This window comes from Odocoileus virginianus, chromosome 7 (genome assembly GCF_023699985.2).
Source record: "Odocoileus virginianus isolate 20LAN1187 ecotype Illinois chromosome 7, Ovbor_1.2, whole genome shotgun sequence".
In the NCBI taxonomy this organism is placed as follows: Eukaryota; Metazoa; Chordata; class Mammalia; order Artiodactyla; family Cervidae; genus Odocoileus; species Odocoileus virginianus.
In genome coordinates, this window is record NC_069680.1 from 19,455,489 (window position 1) to 19,467,507 (window position 12,019).

A 12,019-nucleotide genomic window follows, 5' to 3' on the forward strand; every position below is an offset into this window, starting at 1 on the left:
TCCCTTTGTCCCATTTTCCATACCCTCTCTTTCTTTTTAAACTTTTTATTGTAAGACATTTGTTTTATAATACTGTGCTGGTTTTTTGCCATACATCAACATGAATCAGCCATTCATATGTCCCCTCCCTCCTGAGACTCCCTCCCAACTCCCACCCCAATCCCACCACTCTAGGTGGTCAGAGAACATGGGGTTGAGCTCCCTATGTCACACTGCAAATCCCCACTGACTATATTTTATATATGGGAATGTATATGTTTCCATGCTACTCTCTCATACGGCGTTAGTGGTAAAGAACCTGCCTGTTAACGCAGGAGACATAAGAAATGCAGGTTCGATCTCTGGATTGGGAAGATCCCCTGGAGAAAGGAAATGGCAACCCACTCCAGTACTCTTGCCTGGAGACTCCCATGGACAGAGGAGCCTGGAGGGCTATGGCCCATAGGGTCACAAAGAGTTGGACATGAAAAAGCGACTTAGCACACTCCCTTCCACGCTGTGCCCACAAGTCTGTTGTCTGTGTCTGCATCTCCACTGCAAATGGATACAGAAATTTTGGTACATATATACAATGGAAAGCTACTCAGCTCGAAAAAAAAGAACACATTTGAGTCAGTCCTAATGAGGTGGATCAAACCAGAGCCTATTGTACAGGGTGAAGTAAGTCATAAAGAGAAAGACAAATATTGTATGTTAACATATGTGTATGGAATCTAGATAGTACTGATGAAACTATTTCCTTTTCCTCTTAATTTAAAATTTTATCATCTAATGTTGCATGTATTTATGTAGATATCCCAATCTCTGCTAGACTGAGGAGAGGTTTACTGAATAACTCTACCAGATACATAAATACCAATATGGCCATGGTCCCAGGATACATGTAGGACAAAAGAGGATTTAGAACTGATTCAAATGAATTCTTTTTAATGGCTGAGTAATGATGAAACTGGAGCCCATTATACAGAGCGAAGTAAGCCAGAAAGATAAAGACCATTATAGTATACTAACACATATATATGGACTTTAGAAAGATGATAATGATAACCCTATATGCAAAACAGAAAAAGAGACTCAGATGTTTAGAACACACTTGTGGACTCTGGGAGAAGGCGAGGGTGGGATGTTTCAAAAGAACAGCATTGAAACATGTATATTATCTAGGGTGAAACAGATAACCAGCCCAGGTTGGGTACATGAGACAAGTGCTCGGGCCTGGTGCACTGGGAAGACCCAGAGGGATCGGGTGGAGAGGGAGGTGGGAGGGGGGACTGGGATGGGGAATACATGTCAATCCATGGCTAATTCATTTCAATGTATAACAAAAACTACTGTAATGATGTAAAGTAATTAGCCTCCAACTAATAAAAAAAATAATAATAAAAAAAAAAAAAAAGAGGATTTAGGCCTGAAGTTTCAAAATGAGTGGGTTGTGAATTCCTTAAGCAGAAGCACCTTTAAATTTCTTCAGGCTCTAACTTAGGTGATAAAAGAACAGGAAATGAGACTCATTGCTAGACATTAAGAAGACACAAAATAGAAAACTTTTGCTATAACACTCTTTAGACACAGGTCTAAAACAATACAAAATATATATAAACAAAGTAAGTTATAGATTTGAAAGAAAAGACTAGAAACACATACCTCTATTGCATTTTTCTAAGACTTTTCTCTGTTCAAGAACTTCCGAATTTAAAACATCTTTTTCTTGTTTAACTTTATTTACCTAAATGTGATATTGTGAGAGGAGAAAACATCCGAAATTGTAAAACATGACATGATGATGGGTGACTTATACTGCTGTTTAATTTTCAACACGATGCTACATTAAAGCAATAACTGCCTTCACTGTGTTAGGCTTTTATTAAAGCATTTTTATAGCCTCAAAGTAGCTATTTAATTTAGGATATATATCTGGAACTTCTTTGCATATTCCAAGTAGCATTAGCATTGCTCCTTAAATATGGCAATGTTCTAGTCATCCAATGTAAATGACTGACATTTTAAAAGGAAAAATCCAACTAGACTGCACCCAAAAAACACCTGAATCATTTAATCAGAGATACAATATTAAATTTTGGCATTCATTTTACACTTGATGACATCTGGCCTATGTAAAACATACATAGATTTTTTTAAAAATAAAAAATACTTTGACCTTTGACTTAAATAAAATACATATGAAAATCTCCCCTCAAAAAGACTTCAGTTTCTGAAATAATTTTTGGCATCACAGGAAAAGAGAATATCATAGAAGAGTTCTAAAAAAAAGAATGTAAAGTTACATACAGCAAGTGGATAGATCTCAAAAGCATTATGATGAATTTAAGAAGCAGGTTTATATAGTTAAAAACATTCAAAATACTAGTCACTGTAGCAGATATGTAAATATAATCTCTGAAATCTTAAAAACCAAGTTCAGGATAATGGTGGTTTAGAGAAACAGCGCAGGGAGTCAGGAAAATGCACTCAGGGAGAGACACACGGGTTTCAATAATATGTTAAAGTTTTATGTACTGAACTGCGCAGTCAGCATATGGAGGTTCATTACTTTGTTTTTTATACTTTTCAGATGTCTGAAATAATCTTAAAAATACTAACTTCTGAAATGGCTTCCAATAATACCTCTAAGTGGGAAGGAAGAGAATCATCAATAAATAATTAAAACTGAGAAATGGAATGCATCAAAATGTCTTTCTCTCCTACGATAACACTCAAGAAACAGGCTAAGATGATGGTCCTGAAAGGGCCCCTGAATCCATCAGCACTTCCAGAAAGTCTGTGAATGGTCTTTTTTAGTACAAGTACAATACTTTAGTACTATTGCTTTCTGTTTAAATTAGTAACTGGTATACCCTGCTCAGTGCTTCCAAAACATCATTCTCCTTCTTCCCACTCACACTTACTGCCACAGTAAATAAACAGTAACTGAGGCTGGGAGGTAGATGGGCACTGCTTCCCAACCTTTTCCACATTCTGGTCCTTAAGAATATGTGTATGGGAACTGGATGAGGCTGCTCACTGAAGGGACAAATACCCTAGGACACTTGATATCATTGGCAAGATATCAAGGTGCTATAACACATCAGCTGGGAAACCTTGGGCTACAGACTCTGAGAACCATTTACACAAGTTAAATCGAGTCTGCAAAGGCAGATTCTTGAAGCCACGTGCAAAGAAGGCTAAGTACGTGCTCTTGCTTTTACAGACAATTCAGAGGAAAAAACAAAAAGATTCTCCAAACACCCACTTGAACCCATTCTACTATCTACCATATATGCCTGTGTTGGGAGGTACAAAGGAGGAGAGCCTTTCTCTACTGAGTTAGCCCTCGACTTGAGAAGTAAAATCATTCTTTACCAGCAGCAACAGTGAGTGATTTCAGCAGGTATAATTGTCACAAATCTACAAACAGTGAAACATGCGGGATAACAGGAAACACTTCAGGTATTTTAGTACATTATTTCCTGTGCTACAGAGGTGGGGGCATGAATGTTCATGATCTTACTTTCTGTACCTTTTTGTAGGTCTGGAAGAGTAGGAACAAGAGAAGATTAAAATTGCTACATGGTTCTCATGTCAGAAACTAGCTTCCAACAGCAAGTTTTTGATGCAGCCTGTCCCCAAACATCTTAAAAACACTAAAGGTCCTGCCTTTCGGGCCTAAGATACATACTTCTTCTGTTACTTCTACAAGTCTGCTCTTGAGATTTTCCAGTTCGATGGCTAATATCTTCTTTTCCTCCTGAACAGATACAATTTGATCTCGAAGTTCTGCATTTTTAAAGAAAAAATAAAGCCTTGTTTTTAAAAGAAGGAATCAACCTTGTCAGAAGAATTGAAAATACCAGTCCATGAGCAGTTTACTGTCAAAGGTTTTCAACAATTAGATGGAAAATGAAGCAGCAAAAGACAATGGAAATTTCACTTGTTCCCCTCCCCTAATATAGCTATGTTTCTTAAATTTTCTATCAGGCATTCTCACTATGTTAAATGTACTAGATTATGTTTTCTCTGCATTGTATCAAACCTATATTCTAGAAACTGTCTGGCATTTTAGCAGTAGAATTTTTTAAGCTTTTAGCAAAACAAATTAAGGCATTGTACTAATTTCTTTTTTATTTTATAATGGCCATGGGCTCTTGTCACAATGCAATACAAACAAACGGGGCAGCTAACAATTTGGAGATTTTGATTTAAAGAAAAAAAATCCTGATGTGCTGCCAATTTATAGCCCTTAAACATTATTTGAACTGACTCAAAATATAACCTATTTGAAAAAGGGTTAATTCTAATAATTTTCTCTCCAGAGTTGTGGGTGTTTTGTTTCTTAATTTATTTCATATTTCATATTATTGAGATTAACTGAAAACTGTGTTATTAGAATGAAAATATTAGGCGCTATAAGTGCAAAAGCTTCTGGTATTATATTAAAGTTACTTCTACCACTCAGATGTTAAGAAAAATAAAAAATACATGGACTAGCACAGTACTTAAATTTATACCCAGGCCCACATAGTTTTGCAGCTTAGCTTTTAAGTGCTTTTAATTTCTTACCCTTCTCCAAGGATAATAAGAAATGCTCTATGTGGTTATTTACTAATAAATTAAATCAAACTTTTTACATGAACCCAGGTTAATGAAGGGGCTCTCAAGAGACTTATTTCAAAACCACTCTCTCCACTGCCGGACTAATCTTGAAAAAGAATCAAAGACCGTACCATCCAAGATCTAATAGAAGGGAGAAAGAGAAACAAAAGGAAAGCCTTTAAACCTCCTCTCCCTTCCTGCCAACATAAAGACAATTTCTTCTCAGGTGAGAGGGTAAGAGGGGCTTCCCAGGTGGCTCAGTGGTTAAGGAATCTCCCTGCCAAGGCAGGAGATGCAGGAGACGCAGGTTTGATTACAGGGTCAGGAAGATCCCCTGGAGGAGGAAATGGCAACCCACTCCAGTATTCTTCCCTGGGAAAGCCCGTGGACAGAGGAGCCTGGCGGGCTGTGGTCAGCCCACGGCATCACAAAGAGTTGAATACGGCTTGGCAGCTGAGCACACACAGGGTTAAAATGGCTTTCTTTTTACTTTCTTCTTTATATTTCCAACTGAAGTTTCATCTACCAAACCAACAAATATTATTCTTGACAGGTACGGTAAGTTAAAATGCTCCAATAATTACCAAGCCCCAGACTGTTTTCCTACATCCTAAGCTATATGTGTAGTTAAAAAGCTTATATTAAAAAACTTAACGTGTACTTCACAGATGTACTGTGTGGTTTCACCTTATAGAACTATTTGGGGACCAACACAGTTGCTTAATACTACATATTGCTTCTAGCTCATTGCTTGAATCTTAGGAGAAGTTCTTGGAGGGCAGAGACAAAGCAATTTTGGGAGTTATCTTCCCCAAAGATTTCAACAGAGAAATCAGACTAATAGAAGGTGTTGGCTAAATAAATTTTTATTCATTCTTTCTTTCATTTAACAAAAATATCTTAATATACAGTCCTATCCTGAAGACATGTGTAGGTTAACTGACTGTTCCCTGTCAAGATGGCGCTTTCAAAAGTACCTAATCCCAAACAAGAAAGTAACTCATAAAGCTACAGTCATCATGATTCTCAACTAGACTACCCTCTGGGACAAATAATCAGAATTTTTTTCCAAAGAAGGACCCAGGCATTACTATTTATTGAAATCCTTATGCAATTTCAATGTGCAACCAGGGTTGAGAAGCATTATCCTAATAGGAGTCAAAACCACGTTCAATAATTAAGCCAGGAATCCTTACCTTTGATCTGCTTCTGACACTGTACTGAGACACAAGTCTTGGCAACATCCTCTGGGTCCATCGCTGAATCTTCATCGTCAATGTTAATCTCCTCAGTTATTACATCTGGCCCCAGCTTGGCCATGTATAACATGCTGATTCTTTTCAATGCTTTATTTTCTTTATTTAACTAAGGCAAATATAAAGACAGTTATTTTAAGAGCAAATGAGTGTCTTGGATTTTTATACAATAGTCAAATTAAGCATCTCCTTGTCTACACATTCATCAACATTCACAGCATGAAACAGAAGAGTCACTAAATATTATCTTATTTATACTTTTTAACATTAAACTAATTAAGAAAGACCTATGCCTTACAGAATGTGAAAATGCTAGTTATGACTGATAAATACAAGAAGAATTAAGATAAAACATGAGAATAGATTATATCAAATTTCAATTTATCCAGTCATTAATAGTCCTAATTTAAGACACTTTATTTGGTTTGATGCTGTGCTGTGAACACCTTTTATATGTTTGTTTGTCCTACACTCCCTGTTTTCTGGACACTGCCACTGCCTCTTCATGTTCCACATAATTTCTGGAACAGCCAAGTTCTCCCAAAGCAACTCCTGTTCTCCTGGACGGGAACTCCTGTCCCTGTGTCTGGATGTACGGTAGCTACTGGCAACCACGCCACACTACTCAACTGAGGAATAGAGAAAGGCAGTCTGCAGCAAAGCCAAAACGGAGCCAATGTGCAGAGAGACAGAGAAAGGCAACAGACACTGGGTTTCCCACAGGGTTCCAGTCCATTCCTAAAATGCTACCAGCTCATGGATTCTGTGGGATTCTCCAACATCCCTCTGAACAAACTCCTACTTTTTTTCCCCTTTTCTTGCTTAAACTAATTCATAATGTGCTTCTGTCTATCCCTAGAATTCTAATAATACACATTAGGAGAAAGTTCAAGATATGTTTCTATTATCTCTATGTCATTGCAGATAAAGTAAACCTAATTCATTGATGTATTTAGTATGCCCTTTATGTAAAAAATGAGTTGGTTATTAATTATCATTACCTTCTTCAGCTCCTGTATTTATGTGCATATAAATGTTAGTACAAAGCACACGCAAAGACTAAGCTTGATCCAAAGTCCACTAAAGCAAAGTATGATTTTACTTTATTCCCAAGACTATAATATGAAAGATCTTCTCTTAGGAAGTGTTTAGTAGATTGCTTTCTCTAGTATAAAATGGAAGATACAGAAATGTGCTTGCATTTAGTAAGGGCTGTTGGCCATCAAAACAAGTTCTGAATTGAATAACTTGACATTGAATATAAATATAAATACGAATAGAAAAAATTCACTGGAAAGCTAAAGGCCCTTCTCTATGTAAACCTTACACCAGAATAAGATGTTTAGTATGGCACTTGTCTGGCTTTGGTCCTTCATTTGTCGTCATGATTAGGACCCCTCAGGATTTCTCTCAGGGAAAGCCCAGCCCATATCACTTGGGGAGATCTGATTCTTATCCAAGTAATATGGAGGCTAAATATATCCAAGTAGCAGGGTCTGGAACACAAGAGGGTTCCCTGATCTCTCTGGGGAATCAGGAAGGATCACTCAGGAATGGCTATGAACCCTTCCCTGGATTCTTCCTGGGGAGGCTGGCGAGATCCATTCAAGGAATCAGGCACAGACTTTTACTCCCAGTCCCGACACAGTGCCAGCTTCTAGCTCTCCATGTTACAGGAGAGGATCAGAGATTCGATAGAAGTCCCACGATTTCCCAATCCCTCTTCCTTCAGATGGACGATTCCAGTAAGCACTGGCCTGGCTTCTCTGAGCCATGAATGCTAGGGCACAGCACTAGAGGCTCAAGGATCACTGTCAGTTCTCAAAGGGTGACATCTTTTCAGAATTCAGGGAAAAAGAACAATTAAAGACTGGAAAAACTCAAGAGCTAATTTGTAATTCTGCCTCCTAATAAACAAATGGTTCCCAACCCAGCACATTACAATCTGTAGAGTTAAAAAAAAAAAAAAAAAATTCCAATCTGCAGGCCCTCCTCACCAGGCCAAAATCTCTGGCAATAGAGTCCAGCGTAGCACTTCTTCAGGGCTTCCCAGATGATTCAAATGAGCTTCAATACTGAGAATAATGACATGGAGGAATGCAGTACTTGGGTATATACTTCTACACAATTAGCAGCAGCAGTGCTACAGCAGAGCTGAGAACACAGCTCTGCGATCAAATTCTGTCTCTACCTCTAGAATAACCCTTCAGCGTTAGTTTTTCTCATTAGCTAACTAAGGGTTAAAATAGTCTCCATCCCACAGTATGCAGATTAAGTGACATATTCTATATAAAGCATTTAACATAGTAAGTGACTTACAATAAAAATTCAGCAAATATTGCTAATAGTAATAAAAGAGATTTACTCTCTGTCTAATTTTCCTCCAGAAATCATTTATAAGCCAGTATTCTTCAACCAAGGCATTTATCTATACAACGTTCCTTTCCCCAGGATTCATGAAAAACTGAAAATACTCATTTTTGCCATCTGATGCTTAACATATTACTTTCCAGGCCATCATCAAAGTAACATTTGATAACCTAACAGTTAACAGTTCTGCCCTAAAAGAGTTTAATGCTCCTATCAAACCAGGCACCAATATCTACCAGCTATTTGGCTGTAATACAATTACTCTATTCAACAAAGTTACTTTCTCAAGAAAAAAGCCAAACATAATTTCAAAAGTCTTCTCTGGAAACATCATTTTCATATTCTGAAAAAAGAAAATACAAGATTTATACACATAAAATCTTATGACCATAGGAAGTAGAAATTTTTGAGAACTCTGAATTCACAAATTGAAGCTAAGCAATGTCACTGCAGTTATTAGCCATCAGGTTATACAGGTTAATGCAAGCTACTTCCGTTTCAGAACTCTTCTAAGTTAGAAGGCAAAAATAAACCTTTCATAACACTGCAGGAACAGAATCTTACGCTATATTCAAATTTAAACAGGGTTTTTATATAGAGCACAGTTTAATGGATATTTAAAATACAAAATAAGCATGTTAAATAGACTTGGATCATACAATTTAAATAACTGGTCTATATCTTATTGGTTTAACTTTCACATTTCAGCAAAGCAAAGTATCCACACTTGCTTCTAAGGAAACAATGTACATTGCATCATAAGAATTAAACATTCCATTTGTCCTTAATTTGAGAGCAAAGACTTAGAAAAATAAGAACTTACAGAAACTCTGCTGTTTAGAAAATGAAAACTATTCCCAAAAAGGACAATTAATACTTAAATCAGGATGTGTTACTTTCATTTATTGATCACACATATAATGAGGCTTCCAAACTTTGTATTCAAAGCTGTAGCTTCTTTCACATCTAACGAGCATATTGATAGCATTTAATCGAAGAGATTTTTTTGGTTTTTTATTCTAATGTCCACATACACTGTATTCTAAAGTACACTGTAGCCTCAAAAACAAACCATTTGTCCATTTTCAAAAGGGCTTCTTAAAGAAGAGAAGACAAACTCTACGTTAAGGGTCCTATTATCAACACTAAACTGTAAAAATGACCCCAGAGATTAGTAACACACTGTCATAACCAGGGATGACTATACAGTCACCTGGCAACTTTTTCAACATTCACATGCCTGGGCCATACTACTAGAGCAGTGGGTCTGGGTATTCTTAAGAAATCAATCCTGGTCTACCTTGAAAATTATGACATGATAATTGCAGGTTAGATGTGTGCTACAAGATTTAGAACAGCTAGTATGCTCCAAATACATTTTTCCTACCTGGAAAATGAAATGAAGAAAAGGAAATGAAAAGAAATTCAAACAGTATTATGAACCTGTGAACACTAGTGATATATAGAATAGAGGCTCCATGTTATCATTCCTTCTAAAGCAATGGCCTCTATTGCTATAGATTCTTTGGACAAATAATGGAAGAGAAGCTATATACACACATTAATATACTTATTTAGGTTCTGCCTGCATATCTTATGAATTCTAATGTAGTGTCATTATGCAAACAATTAAGCAAATACCTCTAGCAAGCACAATGCTAATGCACATAGATTAAATTGACTGATTGACTGTCTGATGTATAGAATTTCAGGTGCATCCAAAGAAACACTATGGAGGTAGGTGATAGTGGAGAGGGGAAAGAAACAAAACCAGAATCACTAATGAAATTTGGCAGAAAATTGCTGTAATCCATTTTCTGATGAAGTGGTTCAGATGCATTTTGCCCAACCCAAAATATGTAAGACAGAGATAAAAATATTCCTTAATAATAATGTACTTCTGATGAGATAGAATATAGAAAATTACACACTTGGTAAATTCATCAGCTAGAAGCAATCAGCAGCGTACTGGAGGTCACCTTTAGCATGCCCTCACTCTGCTTTCAAAAATAATCACCTGAAATGTACAGTCTGAGGCTGACTTTTTCATCTGATTCAAACAGGAAACACTCATTGCTCTTTTATGTCACTTTCGGTTAGTTTTAAACTTGGTTAGCATTTTAACCAAATGCACAGACATCTGGAAAGTCGAGTTCAACAGACTACTCTGGGACCATTTTCACAGGCAAACACACACACACACACACACAAATACTGAGATACACATATACAAACACTTCTTTTTTTATAACCAAAATAATCTTGGCATTAAGACAGATATTTACATAATCACATTTCAGGATTCTGAGACCTCTGATGAGGATCAGAATCAACTGATTAGGGAACTAGAAAAGCAGAAGAAAATAGATGTCACTATGCAGAAAAGCCAAGTTGAATTTTAAAAGCTCAGGTAGAATTCCTTTATATGAAATGTCTCACCTTTGTTGCCAAAGCTTCAGCACTTTCTCGACAAGTCTTCTCTATTTCAAGATGGTTCTGCATAAAATTCACTTCCTCTATAACCATGTGAGAAACTAGGAATGAGGGGGAAAAAGTCTTAGCATTCAGAGATTAGTCAGCTATTCCAGAAGCCCACACATCTTGTCCCATGATTAAGAATACTGTAATTCTTTAGCTGGCAAGACCTTTAGCTATCATGGAAAAAAAAAGTGTTGAAGATGCTGCTCTGATTAAATCTTAGCTAAAATTTGAATGTAGAAAGAAAAAAAGACAACAAAGAACTTTTATGGCTATTACACATATTTTAGGAAAGCTATTGAGAATTTTTTGAGTCTCTTTTCTATGTAGCAGTCTATATAACTATAGACATGTCTGCTAATTTAAACAAAAGAACCTCTCATAAATTAAAAGTGGCAAATATAATTTCCTTTTCTTAGCAGAATATAACTTATGCATCTCCTCAGGAAAACTAGCTAAAGAGAAATGTTTAAAAATAAACCTTACATATTGATCTCATAAGTAGAATAACAACGTGGCAGCTTAACTAAGTTGATTATTTCAATAGTAGTCTTTATTACTGACAAAGTATTTCATAAACTCCAGGGTAGAAAACTATAGCAACAAGATTTTTGCACTGAGTGATAATAAAAGTTGATGGTAACAAATTGCTTCTCATATCACAGACTGTCAGGAAGATTAAAAAAAAAATAAACTTGACGTTTAACCAATGTTCCAAAAACAGCAATTCTCAGACTTTTTGGTAGCTGGTTTATATAAGTGAGATTCAAAAGTACAAAATTATTGAGAACTTGAGTTATACTTTGAAGATGGAGTAAGAAAAATGCCAAATCCTTTTACCCATACTTCTAGTTGAAAAGAAAGTGCTCAGAACCTCAAACTTAACTGTAGACATGTATGTTTATTGATATTTGTTTGGCTTAAAAAAAAGAAGCAAAATTCAGGGCACCGAAGTGTGAAACCCAACAAAGTTAGGCAAAAAGCACTGGGCTCACATAACACAAAGAGAGATTACTTTTGCTTCATTTAAGCTTAATTAACCTGCAATTATGATTAAACTCAGGGGAAAAAATTTCTCTCCAAATTAAATACAAAAATGTATTACTTCCTAAGTCCATCCAAAGTTCTTATTATGTTAATATTCAAATTCATAAAGCAGCACTAAATGGCCAGAAACATCTCTAACCTTGACATTTTTTCAGGGGTAATAATGATCCGCAGCAAATGCAGGCCAACCAAAAACCACTTAACTAATTAGTAGTTGCAGTCACCGAGAAAAACATGAATCAACACTGTTATTACAAGTGGCACATTTGAGTGGCATC

The 12,019-nt window shown here is 36.3% G+C and overlaps 1 protein-coding gene across 5 annotated transcripts in view; it reads right to left on the minus strand.

Moving 5' to 3' along the window:
* The window catches only part of SHTN1 (shootin 1), a 103,232-nt gene that overhangs the window by 55,949 nt on the left and 35,264 nt on the right, over nucleotides 1-12,019 (minus strand). For all 5 annotated transcript variants that reach the window (XM_070470257.1, XM_070470261.1, XM_070470260.1 and 2 more), the window contains exons 4-7: nucleotides 10,656-10,750; nucleotides 5,787-5,955; nucleotides 3,677-3,774; nucleotides 1,645-1,726 (exon numbers count right to left, since the gene is read on the minus strand). In XM_070470257.1, coding sequence (XP_070326358.1) covers nucleotides 1,645-1,726; nucleotides 3,677-3,774; nucleotides 5,787-5,955; nucleotides 10,656-10,750 — 444 coding nt within the window. The remainder of the gene's footprint in view (nucleotides 1-1,644; nucleotides 1,727-3,676; nucleotides 3,775-5,786; nucleotides 5,956-10,655; nucleotides 10,751-12,019) is intronic.